Source organism: Spodoptera frugiperda, chromosome 26, assembly GCF_023101765.2.
Source record: "Spodoptera frugiperda isolate SF20-4 chromosome 26, AGI-APGP_CSIRO_Sfru_2.0, whole genome shotgun sequence".
Lineage (NCBI taxonomy): Eukaryota > Metazoa > Arthropoda > Insecta > Lepidoptera > Noctuidae > Spodoptera > Spodoptera frugiperda.
This window is the reverse complement of record NC_064237.1, coordinates 11022526-11042098: the sequence shown is the minus strand read 5'-3', so window position 1 is coordinate 11042098 and position 19573 is coordinate 11022526. Positions and strand designations below refer to the sequence as shown.

At 36.0% G+C, this 19573-nt stretch overlaps 1 protein-coding gene across 1 annotated transcript; it reads right to left on the bottom strand.

Moving 5' to 3' along the window:
• Window positions 1–58: 58 nt before the first annotated feature.
• On the bottom strand, window positions 59–856 carry LOC118264721 (uncharacterized). Its single transcript, XM_035577325.2, has 2 exons — window positions 602–856; window positions 59–506 (listed from the first exon to the last, which is right to left on the bottom strand). Exons 1-2 carry the CDS (start codon window positions 688–690, stop codon window positions 200–202), a joined length of 396 nt encoding a protein of 131 aa, XP_035433218.1. The 5' UTR covers window positions 691–856; the 3' UTR covers window positions 59–199.
• Between the last annotated feature and the right edge of the window lie 18717 nt (window positions 857–19573).

Below are 19573 nucleotides of genomic sequence, written 5' to 3'. Positions count from 1 at the left end.
AAATTCATTGATCTGACATTTGTAGTGGATTACCATATCAAAAAATTAAAATTGTTACCATGCTTCAACAATTTTAATTGAAAAAAGTTACAATAATTACAATTTAATTACTAAATAGGTACTAATTAATACTAGAAGTAACAAACAATACACATCATACACAAAACTTAATCAGGTACCAATACCACTAAATCTATAACTAATATGGAAATTGTTGGCCACATCTTTGTATTCTCTCTAAATGTAATTCGAATAAAAGCTTATTGTCATAATAATAACTACTTTGAGTGGAGTTCATTCCAGGGTCATAGCTCGGTCTTCGTTCCGAGCCTGATGAAGAGCTTGGTGATGAGATTCCATTTTCCGTATTTATTCCATTAATTTGACTATGACTAGCATCCTGTGCTTGAGGAACAACCGTATTCAAGTTGTTATTGATATGCAAATTGTTTATCCTCTTTGACAATGGCATAAATTCACACGAGTCGTCCTCGCGAGATCTTTTTCTGTAAAGAATACAAGTAATTAGGTAACATTTATTACGATAGGGAAGAAGAATCCTGTAAGGTTATATTTTAAATAAATGATGAAATAAACATACCTATTTTCTGTCATAGTACGAATTATGTTAGTCCCATTACTTTCAATACAATTAATCCAATTAAAGTTGGCGATTCTCCCAAACGTCATTGGTTCCTGTATTTCTTCGTTAAACTTTGTAAAATTCGATATGTCGGATAGAAAACGAACAAATTTTTATTTCACAAGGAACAAGGAATAAAAATAAGAGATGGATGGACATACAAATTGAGATTCGGGTTTGACAGTTAAGAAATGAAGCATGGTCTATGTATGAATAGTGAACAAAGTTAACCTTGTTCGCTATGAGAGTGACAGAGATAGTATTCAATCAGTGTGACAAAGTTCGAATCCGGATTGGGCATGGAAAGCACGGTATGCAGCTGTTTATTTTTTTTCTATCCATTGTCACAAGAAGTTTCGTTTAGTTTCTTCACGTCTACGAATCTTGTAGTGTTTTTTCATCTTAAAATTATTATTCCGATAAAAGTTAAAACATTTAAAAAATGTGTTAAATATTTTATTATTATAAAGATGGAGCACATAATCTAACATTAAACTTTCACGGGCTGTAGATACAATGCGATTGTATTTATTAACCGACAGTGATTTGAGAAAAGTGTCTGAATACCTATATCTAATTATAAATTTCAATTCCTTATAGTTATACATACTACATAATATTATATTTTTTGGTAGTTATGTACGAAAAATTGAATGGAATAACAAAACGATTACTGCATTTGTATTTTCCTCAAAAGATGGCGCTACCTTCGAACTTTGTTACATGTATTTGAGCAATAGATGTCGCTAACAGCTCTAGCCCAGCTACTGCGCCAACCGCGCCTCGACGTCATTATAAATTATCACGATGTAGTACAGCTAGACAATAGTTTAACTGGTCGATAGTCTAACCAAGAAAGTGGCATCACTCCTTACAAATAATATAATAATTGGTCTATGTATAACACTACTTTCAGTGATACTTCATCTACTTTCAGTAGATAAGACCACTCAAGTGCCGGCTCTAACAGGGTAAAAAAAGGTTTCGAAGATGAAAATAAAGTAGGTAGGCAGCTCCGTTGGTTGACTGGTCACTGGTCAAAAGCTCGTCTGTTGGTCGTAGTTTATCTTTTTACCTAGACTTTACTAGGTACATACGTTACGAGTCTGCGTAAACTAAAAAAAAAACGTTTTTATTTTAGCCCCATGTTACCTAGGCTAGGTGGTACTTATAAGCATAACCGGTGAAAAATTGAAGACATTTTTATGTGACAGTGTGGTTGTCGCAGTGGCTAGACAACCGGCTGATTTATGTGTCACAAGTTTGATTCGCGATTGTGTGATTCGCATATACCTAAGTACATTGTTGGTCTAGTTCTGGGTGATGTGTATTTTTTTATGTTTTAATAAACGGTTCCACCACACGTGTTTGACGCAAAAATTTCAAGCTATATTAATTTGCAAGAACTAGTAGAAGTACCTAAATAGATAAGATACGAAAAAAACTGACTAAAACCACCCCGTTCCTACTCCTGCTTTTCGAGTCGAAGCCCCGGTAAACCCGCTAGTCCGCAGCTCCGGATCACAGATATTTGCCTTGTAGATATTTTTAGTACTTTTTTAACGTAGGTACTTAAATATTTTTATTCAGTATACACAACCATCTTAATTACGCCTCTTTATCCCCATAAAAGCATTCGGCATTGCAAGGTCTTTTAGGTTCAATCAATTTTTTAAACAATCAGTAAGTGCAATCAGCCAGAGATTCTGGCTGAATTGGTCTCTGGCCCAAAGTTGTCCATTCGGATGAATGCGTAAGTAAAGGAAGATAACTAAATTAATACCGTATTGACTTAATTCGAGACAAATTAAATCGAAATTTATTCTTACTTCAACACACGAATAGGTTCTATCGTGAGTTGTAAAAGTTGCTAAACCATCATTAAATAAGGGTAAGACATGAACGACAACGTCTCGATTTCTGGCCAAACATGGCGCGCAAAGAGGTGTCGCGTTCCCGCCTTTTTATGGCTAAAGAGAACAACGCGAGGCTGTTGTTGTCGGTAACAGATGTCTGTGTTATTACCACAGATTAATTAGACTTGTTATAAATGGCAAACTCTGAATTACTTATGAACGTTGTCGGCAGCCAATTAAGACTTTTATAGAACAGTAAGAAGTTAAGCAGCATGCAACTGAGAATGGCCGCAAGGTCTAGTCAATAGATGTACTTTTTTTATGGAACACGGCCGGTAAACGAGCAGACGTATCACCTGATGGTAAGCAATCTCCGCCGCCCATGGGCACTTGAAACACCAGAGGCGTTATAAGTGCGTTCCTGGCCTTTTGACCTCACTCACACAACGAAACACAACGCGAGCCTTGTTTCACGTCGGTTTTCTGTGAGGCCGTGGTATCACTCCAGTCGAGCCGGCCCATTCGTGCCGAAGCATGGCTCTCCCACACTTGTACTGCGTTGCTGTTGCTGAGGCTTTCTTTTAAACACACTGATTTAGTTGGATTACCAATTTTAGGAAATATTTTTTTTAACGTTGCCCTACACTAGGGATTTTCTCCTGCGTCGTAGATGCGTAGAACGCCGTTTACAAACATACAAGTTCACATACACATGACACCCAGACCCGAAACAACAATTTGTGGATCACACAAGGAGTTGTTCCGTGCCGGAATCGAGCCGGCTACACGTTGCGTGGCAATCGATTGCCCAGCCACCGCAGCAACCGTGCTGTTAAATTTTCTTATACTTACTTCCGACTAAGAAACCAATTACTCCATTGGAGGATGTCATTTACTAACTAGTATTTGTTTATTACTGTACCACTAGTAGTTTCCGTAGATTCGTAGCACTAGACTTACTTTCTTACCTAAAGGTGCAGAATATTTGGTATATAACAAGGTAAGGTAAGTGGCAGATACCTATCTACAGTGTAAAAATAACTTCCATACCTAATAAAATCATGCATTTTAACATCTAATCGTGTCTAACTAAGTAGGTCAGAGTTAGCAATTCAACACTACTCGTGTTCCTATCTTGAGAGAAGTGATAAGAAGACAGTCAGTACTTTACATTTTGAAATCAAAGTCATTGAACTTTAACCCAGTATTAGAATAAAATCTCTTCGTGAGGGGAAATGAATGTAAGAAAAAATTTTCATGTGAATTGTTAAGTTCCCAGAATTTGCAGCCATGAATATTTAATGTTATTAAGTAACAGCGGCGGTTGTTACTCATTACCGCAGCCGTAAAGCCGTAAGCTTCCGAGGTATTACGTGGTTCCATTTAAATTACAAATGATATGATACGAAAATATTGTCGCCGGTTCCGTTCACCTTTTGGAATGCTATTAATTAATTGTTTCAGAAAGTGCGCGCGAATGCAACGCACACGGATATAAACTTGTCTTTAATTTAAACGAGAGAGAGCCGGCAGTAAAGTTATCAAATTAACGCAGCGCTGTACCGTTAGCTGGTGCGGTATAATATCACATTTTGGTGTGATGTCGCTCAGAAATCGGCAAGTCGCGTGCTCGGCGGGTGCATCGGCGCGTGAACGCAGTGCTTTATCCGCTCTGCTGCATGTCGTGTGGAATTCGCCTTATATGGTAGCGTATGTGCTGTCTGCACCACGCCTAAAAAATGTCTATTGTTGTTATAGGAAAAACGGGCGTGGGAAATTGTGGAGCGTAACCTATATATTCGGCCAATGCGTATCAAACGACGGCCTACGCCTACAATACATGACAAATCGCCTACTCAATTAAAGTATAGGTAGTGCTATCATTTGATCAATAGATGGTACCTACCTATTGGGCAGTCAGTAGTAATATCGCTTTAGACCCAAATAGGAAGAAGTATCGTTTGATGAAAACTTTACTGCGAATTCTTTTCAAGCACCTCTTACCTACTCTCAAACAAAACAGTTGGCTCAATTAACTGGGCAGATACCTTTAAAAGTAGTGGATACCTTTTCCAACTGAACGAACTGAATCGAATATGTTCATTGATAAAAGAGAGTAACCCATTGATCATAACGTCACGTGCTTGTCGATTGAAAGATAGAAAACCATTACTTATTGTAATTTGCAACGAGTCCGAGATAATTTGTTAGAAAAAAACGTAGCCTCACTCTAGGATTTTCAACCATATCGTTGGTGTGTTAACAAACATACAGATACACACACACCGCACAGCAGCAGGTTGTTCAGCCACTACGTCAATCATTTGAGCTTCCAATACAACCTCCCATACTTACCGTTGCAACTCCCTTATGTAAGCCAGGAGATCTTGTCTGTAGATACAACCATGAAAACACCGGACCACTGAATCTGGTGCGTCCCAGCGACATGAATGACTGTCGTGGATCCCGCAACGGAGAAGAAAAATATTTTATTCTCAGCTTGTGGATTGAAAGACTGATGACTGTGAAGGAAGCGAAAGAGGTACATATTAGATTAATACATTCCTAGCAACTGGCGTTTCAATTTCCCTGGAAGACACCCCTGGGAAATAAGTACATAACCCCTTACATGAATGTATGTATGTATGGAACGGTTGTAAACTTGTAACCTATAACTCAGTCACTAGCTCGACATATCAATAACGTATCTATGTAATATATCTCTGTATGTATCCGAAGCTTCCGTACGAAGACATTACTTTCTTAGAGATCCGCTGCGAGCTGTTCACATTATGTACCTACTATTACTTTCTCTATTCATACTCAGTCTCGTCACTTTCACGAAACTATTCATTAATGAGAATATGAGATTGTTCGCAAACTTTGTTAATCAGATTAAACTTCCCACAATGTTGCAACTGTTGTGTAAATTGACGGAAATAAATGTAATTTTATTTTTGTCACACGCATTGTGATAGCGTGTGTTCTAACAGTTATTGCTACTATGTTATATTGTATAGTGTTATAATAAGATATCTCTTCATCGTCCATTCACAGGCCTACTACAAGTGGGAACTGTAGTTGTGATACTTTCGATTGAACGTCAAATTGTTTATTATTACGTAAACATTATAATAAATCTGATTTCATGTAGGTAATAGGAAACACAATGTTACTAAATAATTTGAAAGATCACAGGGGCTAATGGGGACTACAAGAAATTAGTTAATTGATAATATTCACCCCATTAAGAAGGCTAAACTTTCTTTGTCCAGGCTATTTTCTTGATCTGCGGACTGCCGATCGGGTTCCGGTTCGAAAATTAGGAGTAAGAACGGGGTGGTTTTTAGACACTCCCTTTCGTCTCACCCAAAGCGAGAGAAATCATTGGATGATTTTCCCTCCTTAAAAAGGCTATTTTAAGCCATTGAGCTATTTTCTCGAGTCTGTAGGTGATAGCATACTTTTTCATCATAAAGACGCTGCACAGCGTTTCAGTTTTCACAAGATCAGCATTCAGAGAGATCTAAGTAAGTCTACCCACAAGGTGGACAGACAACACATTAAAAAGGTCGCAAAAAGCAGAAAACGATGCAGATTGCCTCCAATTGCCGAGCTGGAAAGGAGGAGTAGGCCTATGTTCAGCAGTGAACGATGATAATGAAGCCCTCTTATGAAAATATGAACACTCATGAGATTTCAATCCCAAAAACTTGTTTTACAAGAAATATTTCGACTAATCTCGTGCTAACACAACTTGATACACAAAAAAGAGGAAAGCGCGTTCCAAAGTCAAATATTTAAAATTTTCATCGAACGCGTCCAATGGCAATGTAGGTTAATTAGTAGATGCACGCAGTGCCGGCCTAAACTAGTAGTAGCGTGCATTGAGACGTTTGTTGTGGCGGAAAAAAAGTTCGCGATATATCATTTCACGCGTAAAAAGTCTGTTGATTGTTGATTAAAATACCAAGCATTTTGTTCGCAGTTTCGCTAGTTTTTAATAGATGATCATATTTCTCCCCTTTCAAGTTTGATTTTTTGCAAAAAAGATATTAATACGTACTTTTAAGTAGGATACATGTGAAACATTGTGTAAAACATGTGTAAAAGGAAAAAATATTACTTGATCTATTTACTTAATAGGATTTCGACATGCAACGTTAAATAGTTTATTATTATTATTGTAGCAAACAATGAAGTAATCAAAGAGTAAATTGTAAACACTAATCATTTTCTACGAAACCACCATTTCGAATGCGTTGCTGACTGTTAAAGGAAGGAAAGTCATAACAGGGATAAGACTTGGTAAACAGGCTAATAATTATTATAGTTAAATTTAAATGAATAATACAATGACTTATTTAGGTGGTATGACATTGTATGGTATGTAAAAATGTTTTTTTTTCCACGTTTGTCCCTAATAGTTATTCGTATTTCGTAGTAAGCGTGTTAATTGCTATAAATAAATGTGATGTTTTGTTTTCAGCGAACGTGCACGAAGATATTTCGGTGATGTAATACCATTGACGTGTGGCTCGATAATATGATCATAACGTTCGAAATTTAAACGTCTTGACACCAATCAAGGTCGTAGCTACTCGAGCGGAATAATAAATAAAAATATAGGTAGGTAGGTACCTACCCAATTGCTATACTTATTTTCGTTTTTTTTTTTTTTGCTTTAGGTGTACTTAGTCGCGTACGGAAACATTTGTCTTTTATTCACCAAATAAAATGTTATTGTTCGATGTGCCACGTCCAGGATGCTGCCCCTTTCCGTTTGTAATGATAAAAATATATATTTAGTATAATAACCGCCACATTGAGATAACTTAGCAATTTTATGTTGATTTAATTTCTATAAAATCTGGAAGTTAGTTTAGCTTACCCTGATAATCTTTGTTTTAACCGAGTAATTATTTAGAAAAACAACTTACTTCATACTTCTGTGATACAATTTTCAATAAATTAATAGTACTAGTCACATTTCCACGCAAGCCATGTTTTATCTAAATAACTTTACGTGAATCACTAAATCGATTAAAAAATTCATTGTAAATATCATAATGTCAGTACAATTATATCAATTTTCAATAAATTTTATCACGACGTGCCTTGATAGGAGGATAATATTTCTGTGAGCTAATAACCGAGTTTTATTGAGTTGAGTGCTAATATTTCCTTTAAAATTTGATTACACAAAAATATTCTAATAACAAACCGGACGTGTAGTTATTCGAGCTAAACATTTGATAACAATGGAATTGTTCAGCAATTAATAACAAACATTAACATGACGTGGTCTACCGATTATGTAAGGGTATTAATCAATCACTGGTTCAGCTAGAAAGGTGGATGTTTTCAGAAAGTATAAAATGGTGACGTCTTTAGGGACAATGGACCTATTAACCAATGATCAAAGGACTCTTTCGTGAACAGTTAAGAACTTGGCTGCGTCGTTAAGTCCAGCAAAAAGCCATGTCCAAAACAGTGACAATACGTCGAGAACAGGCCGACTGTCGCAAACACAATACAATTCAATCAAACAGTTTATAATGAAACAATAGTAGCCTGGCCACGCATCAATCGGCATCCGTTAACCAAATCCATTCCGTTGGCGCTTTGAATTTAAATCGTAACGGACATAAGTCAGGGTCTGGAGGCCAAAGACACTGCATGACGCGATTCGGAAGTCCTCTCCTCTCTGTCTTATCTAATTTTAGTACATTGTTCACAGTTGTCTGGGCCGGTTTTTTGCTTACATTTTTTTCGGAGCCAGCCGACTGTTAAACTTGGCGGGAGTACGAATTAGGTATCGTTATTCTTCAAATTAGCTTCGAAACCGTTTGTTGATAAGCTAGCGAAGTGTTCTGTTCATATCTTTGTACGGATAACGATGTAACTAAACTTATATTATCCTTATGATAAAACTACCTAGATAGACATAAAATGTGCGTTAATTGCTTTTCCGATTACAACTCCTCGCTGAAATCAACAATTAAAAACATTTTAGATTGGGAGTAGTATACGTATATAATATAGGTATATTAATAAATATACGGTTATATTATTTTACGGAAAGAATACAATATAATATTTTACTCTATCCTGTAATCTATGTCAAAGTACGCTTCAGGAATATTATAGAAACATTTTTTATGTAGGTGTATTTCGAAAATCTCAGTTTTATTGGATTAGTTCAAATTTCACCCTAAAGCGAAGATATTGTAAACTGTTAATCCAAAGTCAAGTCAAGGATTAGCATTATTAGACGATGATGTCACTTCTCCACCCAACCCAACGCATTCTTTACAGTGGATTTTGGGATTTAGCCTTCAAGTAGGTAGTATAAAAAGGGCAATCCAGTTCAGATATTTAACGGTTCGTCATGGAAAAGTAAATAATCGGTACATCTCACGATGAATAGACAAAAAGTCGATCAGACACCGATATACGCCGTTCACCTCACAAATCTGACGCAGCGTCCATTATACTGGGTTGTACTTACCAAAATTTTTGGGGGTCAAGAAAGTAGATTAGTAAAGCTTGAACTGAACAGCATTTGGTTTGTAAATTCCTAATACTATATTGCTTTTTAATTCTATAATATCTAACACTTTCCCTATCGGTAAACATATACAAAACGTGAAGACATGATATTTTCAACTTGTATATTTTATATCTATAAATAGTTCTGTCGCTATAGGGGGTAACTAATGTTTTATTTGTAACAATATAATGAAAATAGGTAATACAAAATATGTATTTTTGTGAACAGAAACTAAGGATAATTTTACATATTTTACCCAGAATTTTTTGAACACGTATCTAGTAACTATAATAGGTTTAAATAAATGGTTTCACTAAAAACAAGTCTTTGGATAAAACAAAACCCTCCAAAATGTCGAATACACCTACAAAACTAAGAATACCATGATCTCCTTTTGCGAAATTTGATCTTTTGTATAATAAAATAGTATTTGCCTTTAAATAGTTTCATCAATCTTGGCCAATGGAAATAGTGCCCACGTATATTGCTTATTTGGGCACTCTCCTTTACAAGGCGAGTCGTGTAATCTTGCGTTTGTTTACGTTAGTACTTAGTAACTGATTGGTCGAGCACGTAGGCGAAACGTTTAACCTTTCAGTCCTAATAGTGACATATTTTTTTCTTTTGTTTACTCTGTTCGTGTTTGAGCTTCGAAAACACTAACATATGTCTTTATTTGTTCTTCTTTTACACATAAATAAAAATTTTCTCTACAACATAATGTTGTTTTACGAACCAGAGGACATTTTTATTATTAAGATATCTTATTATTATATATACTTGGCTGTCGTATGGCCGCAATGTCCTCTAATGTCATTGGAAAAACACATACACTTCAAATAAATTATATAAGTGGCCAGCTAAAAAGTCGTTTATTGTTTGTTCACATATTATTGTTATTATGCTGAATTGCTGATTGATCTAATATTCCTTCTAACTATATGATCTTCATTTTAATTTCATGTTTGCTAAGAAAATATGCAGATTTCTACAATGACTGACTGGAGAAACACATCTTATCTGTAGAAACACATCTGTTGTTTAAGTTACATCTTACTTTGAAAGTGAGCGTTTCTATCTATATTGTGTCATTTCATTTTATTTAAAAGGGACTTATTTATCCAACAAAAACATAACACCCTGGTTTGAAACAGGATAAAAGTTACTCGGTTTCAATTTGTCATCATATGTACGGTATTTACAGAAAACGTACGTATATTTTCCTCGTCAGTACCTCTATAGGTAATTGGTAATGTGTTTAGTATAGTTAATAACTAATAGTTACTATTGTAGTTTATGAAACCACAGTTACTGTTAAATTATAATTACACGTCCGTTATCCTCCCAAGCTTTGTTTGTGGTTCAGTGTTCACTCCGGTAAGTACTAAATCAACGTAATAATACATTACTGAAACAATAGTGAAAAAGTCATAATAAATCGATAGATAATAATTTAAGGTTAAGTTAGTGTGGTTACAAAAAATTAATGCAAAATGTCCACAGGAATACCTCACAGGAACTCATACGACGAATTTGCCCCATTACAGAAATCGTAAATCTTTTTTGTGTGTAACATTTACAGAATAATTGCCACCACAATATTGTTTTAAAATACCATTTGATTTTGATAGGTTTTAAGTTTTTGATTGAATTAAAACGATTTGTGAATTAAAACGACCTTAACAAGACAATTACATATTTTTCTGTGTACGTTTATCTTAAGTTTAGTTTACTTCATCTGCGCCGTCTTCATCATTAATATGTTTATTTTACAAGAATATGTTACTTTGGGATGTTTTTAAATGTATATGTGTATATAAGTGTATACTCAAAAATCGAATCACCCAATGTTTTGTACTGTTGTATAAGGAGTAAAATCATAATTTTCGTAAATAGCGGTACTTATTTAACAAGTAATCCATGTTATGATATCTTGTCAAAAATATACCTAACATTTTTGGCACCAAATGGAATGAACGAGAGAAAGTTATACTAATAAAGATATCAATTATTCATTTAGGAAAACGTTAATTTGTAATAAAAAGTAAATAAGTATGAAAACATCATTCTTTTGAATACATTAAGTTAATCAGATTTTATATTAGCTGTATTATGTATACGAAGTACCTAAATAAATTACTGGCGAGTGTTTAATAGTCTTCCGTTCTGAAATCTGAATATTCATAGCAGCGACTAGAAAATCTTGAAGCTTAACAAATTGCGGTGAGATAGCCGGGTCATTACCCTCTCGCGAATTAATATAAGCACGCACCGCTTAGTATATCTAATTCAGATATATTTCATTCAAACAATTAATTTTACAGTTCACGCTGTTTTAGCTTTAATCTCTTGCACGTCTAATTAATTTTAAACTTAAATAGCCTTTTTTTTGAGGGGGAAATATCATCCACTGGCTTCTTCCACCTTGGGTGAGGTGGAAGGGAGTGCCATACTCTTACTGACTAAAAATCACCCCGTTCCTGCTCCTGCTTTGAGCCGGAACCGTTTACGTTGTCCGCAGCTCCGGGAATATCTAGTACCTAAATGACCAAATGATACTGTACTTGTTATTTGGAAATCCTACCTATACTGTATACAAATAATAACGAACTTGAAAGTCCTCTGCCGATTGTTGTTCATGCTTGTGTACATACGTTAACTCAAATAAATTATTATCGACAATCAATCAATCTCATTATTAATTTTCAGAACAAAAATAATTTAATGTAAGACCTAATGTCTTCAGTGTAAATAACTGCCTCGTTGGTCGAGTGGTTGCAGGTGCGACTGCCGGACAAGAGGTCTCGGGTTCGATTCCCGGGTCGGGCAAAGTATAACTGGGCTTTTTTCGGATTTTCGAAAATTTCTCAGTAGCACGGAGTCTGGAATTGTGCCCAATATATGGCTCACCCCCTATTACATGGGACTTGTAACACAAATGGTGAAAAGTGGGTGTACATTGCATAGCGGCATTACGTGCCGTAATGTGCACCTCTGCCTACCCCTTCGGGGATAAAAGGCGTGACGTTGTGTGTGTGTTTAAATAAGAGAGTGGGCAGGATAGCATTTTAGGAAAAATCTTTTACTGCCAGCCACTGCTGAAATACTGTTGGTTACTTCATCCACGTAAAGGAGATTTTTCCATATGCATTATTTTAATCCCCGACTAGTAGATGAGATGAAATCAATTTATATGTGAACTTCATGTTTATTAGAGAGCACTGCGGCTTAGTCTTTGTATCTGTGTTTTATTTCTATCAGTGCTTTAATCGTCTCTTAGGAAAGTTTTCTGTCTAGCTAGTCTTCTATACCCACCTGCTATGGGGTTTTATTAATGTAGGTAACTACTGGGTATGTACCTAGGTACATTACATACCTAATCAAAAACTCGGTGTACAGTATTTACACCTCTCTTACTACATAGCATTTATTATTAAATTGCTTGATTTTCACACCATTTTCATCATTACATACAAAAATATTTGCCGTTGGCAAAACAAGGAGAAAGGTGGGTGGCCCCGTGTTTGTGTCTCATTGTCTACCCTCAGCTACCCTGTGTCAGTGCCCTCTGAACTTTCCATCAGTCAACCTTTTGTTCAGGAATGATGAGTACTTATTTGTATTATTCTAGAAATAGTTCCTCTTAAAACGTACCGGTATTATTTAGGGCTATTTTCGTTTCGCTTACTCGTATTATTTCGCTACCCTTTCACGTAGGTAGGTAAGTACGTTATGTGTTAGTTGTTGAGGTATTACTATTTTTTTATCGTCCAGGTAAAAAGCGCTCATACTGTATTAAATACATATTTCAGTTTTAATTGATCAATATTAGTACCAAATACCTTTATAAGAACCTATTTACCTACATTTTACCAAGCATTTTGCATAGTGCAAGTAAATTCCTTAGTTAATTAGCCAAGAGATCTCATTCATAATACAATTAACACCTTGTGGACAAAACCGCAGCTCAGCAGGAATCTAGAAAAGTAGGTTATTCATTATTATTAAATCTAATAAGACACAATCAGGAGAAAATAAACTAATAATCTAAAATGGCGACAAGAAACGTCATTTAACGCGTGAATTGAGTGAAAACAACACAAGGACCGAAATAACACGTATCTATACATATTATACACACATTTTAAGTTACAAACGTGCAAGTCGTCATCATACGTGTGTAACTGTGTAGTTCACCTTGACATCGTTTGCTATCATTTCCTTCCTCCCCGTTTTTATTAGGGTGCTAATTTTATGCACCTGCCACTTTGCTACTTCCCCTTAAAACCACATGTGATCCGTCGGCCATGACGGTGAAAGATTTGTAGTTTAAAAAAAAATTACGTTTCTAAAGTCAAAGCATTTATTTCAATGAATCCTAAATTAGGTAGTTTTGAAACGTCAAATTGAATTGTGCGGCAGTTTGTCTGTCAGTGAAGCTAGGTGCATATTTGTCTGTCAGTAAATATTTATCTACGTTAAAAATAACTATGTTTCTGATTTCCTAATCGATGCAACTGTTTACTCATGGTTTACGCTAAGCCATTCGTTTTTATTTACTTAGGTGTATGTATAAAATATATTAAATACACAACTGGAAATTCCTATTACAGTTTACTTATTCACATTTACCACAAGTTTAATTTAATACAATTAACGTTCTGTGGTTTTTATATTACTTATTATTAATTTACTCATCCACTCTTATGCAGCTAAATTAAATAAATAAATCATTTCGGTTGCTATGCCGTTACTGTTTTATTCATCGCAAGGAGAATAGAAAATTAGATACGGATAACAGATAAATAATAGGAAATCCGACTAAATAATTAAGAAACCGCTGGAAGCAGATCATTCGCTCCAGATGCATCCCTGATGCAGACTAGGATCCTCAAACATTAAGGAACGGCCAGAAAGAGAGAGTAGAGAGACAGAGCGAAAGAGAGAGAGAATCTAATTAAAGAATTCAATATTATTGTACTTTGTGTCAATTAAAGTAACAAAACTTTCTTTCAAAATCCTTTTACCGGCACTCCCCAGCACAATCCTAAGTAGGCAATCACCATCACCATAGCCTCCTATAATGAGTTAGAACACTAACATTGGCTGCAGACGGTCTATTATGGAATCTGCCATCTGGATATGGCCTCAAACGCCAAGGTTTAATGCGCGTGTCGTCCAAAAAAGGCGTGCTGCGGTCGATGCTTGCGTTTGCGCTCACTAGGCCTTTTAAGGCTTCCCGGTAACCTTATACATGAGGCAGCGAAGGCAATCGCAAAATAGGACGGAAATTATCTAAGAAACTCGGCTTTATTGTCATACCCTTGTAATTCTTGACGGTAATTTGCCTAATAATAAGTATTCTTGCCGCGTTTTCTAGCTATAGGTAAGTGAAGATAGGAATAAATTAGTGCCTGTTATTTCCTGTAAGCACTTTATATTTATTTTGATGGATAACTAGAGGTCAATGTCTTCGTGTGTGCGTGTTAGTTATTTATTTATCCTTTTGATTTATAAAATGTAATGTAATTATACTTATATCATTAGGTATGCTATATATTCCTATAGGTTATAACAAAAGTTACGAATACGCTATTAATATCCTGATCGGTAATAAATCAGTTTTGAATATGTATGTATTTTCTTTAAAAACTAAACAATGCAAGTGATTAACAAAATGTGACATTCGATTTGCATATTCAACGTGACGCAGCTTCGTCACATAACAACATGTTCCAATTACAACACACTCCTGCGCAAATACATCAAACCATATGTGAAGATATTGCATTTCAATAAGTATAATGTTCTATTTACGTGTAGTATCCAAGGTGTTCAAGTACTATGCGCATGAGCATTGAACTTGCGCGTCTCGCTTACCTCGACCTTGCGTTTGCGCCGATCCGTAATTACTACAATACAGTGTATATCGCGTGATCGCTTACAAAACAAACTGCTGAAACGAATCGGCTATTAATAGCGTCGTGTTATTGTGTCAGTGATTAATATTAGCATAATATTACGATCTATCTTTTATGTTAACCCTCAAAGCGGTAGAAGTTATCTGTTGAACAATTTGCTGCATTGATACCATACAGTTCATACTGCTTTGAAGCCTAGAGTCTTGTAGGAACGGGGTGGTTTTTAGTCAGTAAGAGTCTGACACTCCCTCTCGCCTTGCCCTGGTGAGAGAAGTCATTGGGTGATTTTCCCCCCAGAAAAAAAGAGTCTTCAAACCTCTTTCTAAAACCCAAATTTTGCCAAAAGTCATCATCATCATTTCACGCAGACGAAGTCGCGGGCAAAAGCTAGTGTATCAATAAATTATAATGACTGTGTTGCAATGTAATTCCACCAATCCACATCGTATGTATGTTTTTACCATTTTATCTGAGGATGTGAGGGGGATTACGATAAACGAAACGGATGCTGGATGACGCTCTGTCACCATCGATGGTTTTGTTTTCATAGCACACGCGTGTGTATTGTGAGATTTTTATAAGTTCCCACAGTAACTTAACAACTAAATTTAAGTGTCGGAGAGCAATGCTTCGGCACGAATGGGCTGGCTCAACCGGAGTTATACCACGGCCTCACAGAAAACCGACGTGAAACAACGCTTGTGTTTTGTTTCGTTGTGTGAGTGAGGTTACCGGAGGCCCAATTATGGGGGTAATTTCCAATCTTCGCATCGATTCTCCAAAATCCTTTAAATTCCTAACCCTCAAAAGGCCGGCCACGCACTTGTGACGCGTCTGGTATTTTGGATGTCCATGGCCAGCGGCGATTGCTTACCATCAGGTGATCCGTTTGTACGTTTACCGGTTTACACCATAAAAAAGAGAAACATCTAACGTAAAATTGAAGTCAACAATACTGGTTATGATTAATTTATGTTTTGTTAAAACTTAGGTAACCAAATGAATATCCGCTAGTCTAAGCTAGTTTAAAAAATATAAATTCATACATTTGTCGATAGTCATTCATTACTAACACAAAGTTGAAATTGATTTCATTTCCTAAGTCCTAATTTAGAATAGATTTGAAGAGTCATCTCGATTGATAGAATTCGCAAACATTTCCAATACCGTATGTCATTGGATGATTGTACAGAATAGGATGCTGCTACAACAACTACCTAACCTACTTAGAGGTGAGTAGGTACATGAATAGATTTCTAGAATAAATAGTTATTGAATCTACGATTGAGTGAAATCTGAACTGTCACTGGCGGGATTTCCAAACCGATATGACATTGAAATCTTCAAGAAAAAAGCGTACTCTTAAAAGGCCGGCAACGCATTTCTAACTCCTCTGGTGGTGCGAATGTCCAAGGGCAGCAGCGGCGCTGGTCGTTTACCATCAGGTGACCGTATGTTAGTCAGCCTCCTATCCCAAAAAACCTTAGCTAGCCTAGCCGTAACGCAGTTAGTTTTTCTAAGCAGACACAGTTATTAGACTCTCCATCCAATACTTAGTTCGCCTTGCTGCCGGCCACGGCGCTGTAATCGCTTTTGGACATCTATTTGGACAACATTCGTAAAGTAGGTGCATAAACGAATGTTCCAAGAACTAATAATCATTTTCTAGGTACTGATTCACAAACTGCTTGTATTGATTTATAAGGATAAATCAATTCCGGTTATTTAACATACCAATATATTGACATTCATGAAAATACAACGGGTTTTCCCAAACATTTTTAAATAACTTATTGTTCTTCAATAGTTAGGTTTTGAACTGAGATTTTTTTTATATTTTCCTTTTTATATTTAGACGTGAATGCAATAGTGTTGTTTATTCGACAATGGCTAGGTATGTGTGTATGTGCTGTTATATCCTCATGACAAACATACGGCAAGTCGTACTAAATAATAATAAATCCTCATTTTCCTTTTAGTATACATACGAAATGAGGTCATATGAACTCTGAACATATTTGGTTTTAAAGCTATGATTTATAAATTACTTGGGAGTTTGATAATGACAATATTCTGAGTAAACAACTGTGGAATGTGACGTTAGCATATTCTTAGTAACTGTTTATAAATTAAAAGGTTCTTTTTATGTTACTGTTGGTAGCAAGACTAGCAAGGAAGCTTATTATAGCCCATCTGATGGTAAATGGTCACTAGTCTCCGTACCCTAAAGACACCTGTAACAGAAAAGAGGCATTACAAGTCCGCTGCATTGCAGACTCCACAAATATTTCATTAAATCGAGGTCTGTTGCAGACAGGGGCGTCGCTAGCGTTGTGTCTGTCGTATCAATTATACGAGGCCCTCGAGCTACGGAGGACCCCAACGTGTATAAGCAAAGAATAAAAGCTTTCTTATTTTTATTTCATTTCAGAAATTATAAAAGTATAATTATAAATAGTAAATTTGTCTTTTTCCGCGTAAAGCGTGCGTTCAAAAGTAGGCAGCAATTATAGGAAAATTAACATTATCATAAGCTCCCAAAAATAGGCTCGCTGTTATAGCATGATCTTCCTCCCTCAAAAAAAGAGGGTGCCAAACAAATATATACAGGACCCGGGGACCCAAGACGGACGAGGGACGGCAAGAGACGCTACGCCACTGGCTGCAGAACATGATTTAAGGAAATAAATGTAGTAGTCAACTACACATTAGTACAGCAGTCATGACAACTTGTGGAATGTTAATGTTGATAACAATGTGATTAATGTAACGTTTTATCATACATTTAGGTTTTAGGCCGCATAATAAGCTGTCCTAATCAGCCAAATTCTTCAATAGATTTTCAATTCTATTTCGAAAACCATACAGGTGAAAATCTATATTATATAATTGCTGTCTCGCATCTGTATACCTAGTTAGTATATATTATTATTTTTAATGAGTTCTATTGAGGGCAGTGAATAAGGTAACACTTACCTCTAATTACACTTAAATAACACATTTATAATCACACTTATGCATATTATACACGTGAATATTGGATGAATCAATTTTGTATTGTTTTCAATAAGTAGGTAATCGTGAGTCCAGCAATCACGCTAGGCTATTTTAAATGTCCACTAATAAAGTGCGGACTGCCGGGACTCCGGCTCGAAAACCGTCAAGAACGCGGTGGTTTTTAGTCAGTAAGAATCTGACGCTCATCATTGGAAGATTTCCCCCCTCAAAAAAGGCAACTGTTAGAAATACCCACTGATAATTAATAGAAAGTATTCTCATAAGGAGACAAGTTTAGTGACACGAGCAAGGTACAGAAAATGGCAAATTGCAATCAGTGGAGGAATACGTAGTAGGTACTCTTGCAGACTCTTGCTGCGGGTCTTCCACATATTATACTTCTTCGTCTTCTACTTCACAAATTACAGTAAATTTAGTGAAACTTGGAGTAGGATCTCCTTCCTAGATAGATGATAGAACCCTCAATAGATGATACTACAGGTTCCAGCTAGCAATATACTATGCTTAATTTTTCTATCATTCTGTCTGCGATCAGGTATATTAAGTTCTTTTGCTATACATACTCAGATTAATGTAGGGCCCATAAAAAATTATCGCTCCAGGAGGGCAAACGTGTCATGTTTTTTATGTAAAGTAAATATTTACCTTTAAATGGTCTGTCAAGTGTGGTATGATATCAAGAATGAATGACAACTCACTGTAGGTAAATAGGTACGTCTGTGAAACGGGGTGCGGGGAATGACTAAATAGGGTGTTTTAAGTGCATTTACTAGTAAAATTACACATTCCAATGACGTAAATGGTCGTATTTATAGTGTTAAAGCCAATTGGATTTGTCACATGTGAATTAAAGTTATTTATACAAAAAAATATGTTCAAACAAGGGTAAAGCGAACCATGTTAAGCACTATTTTTTACCTTAAGCAAATCGTATGTGACTTAATTCTAATTATTTGGGTAACTTTAAATCATCTTTAAATCATCCAATGACTTCTCCCGCCTTGGGTGAGGCGAGAGGGAGTGTCAGACTCTAATTGACTGAAAACCACCTCGTTCCTTACTCCTGTTTTTCGATCCGAAACCCCGGTAGCCCGCTAGGCAGTTCGCAGCTCCAGGTACCTAATCTGGGTAGGTACCTAGGTATTTAATATTCCACAGAACTTTAGGTTACCTACTACACTTTACTAGCACCAATTAAACACTTGATCGTCATTTCAGAAATAAACACATTTTAATACTTAACATAAAAATAACATTGGCATTTAATAGATCTTATCTAGAGGGAGTTATAAGCCAATTTATCCTTTATCCTTATCAAAGGAGTTCCTATCAGATTGTGAAGCTCATCGATTAAGTACCTAGGTACCTACTGACCTTGATAATTAAATAAAGATTAAATCTTACGATAATTTAATTATTTTGGCCTTGGGATCTCGTAAACAGTTCTGTAAGCAAGAACACAATAAAAATGCTATAAATAGTTTTGGTTAAATAGGTACTGTAAACGCACCTGTGACGCCTATAGTGTTGCGGGTGTCCATGGGCGGCGCTGATCGCTTACCATCAGGTTATTCGTCAGCTC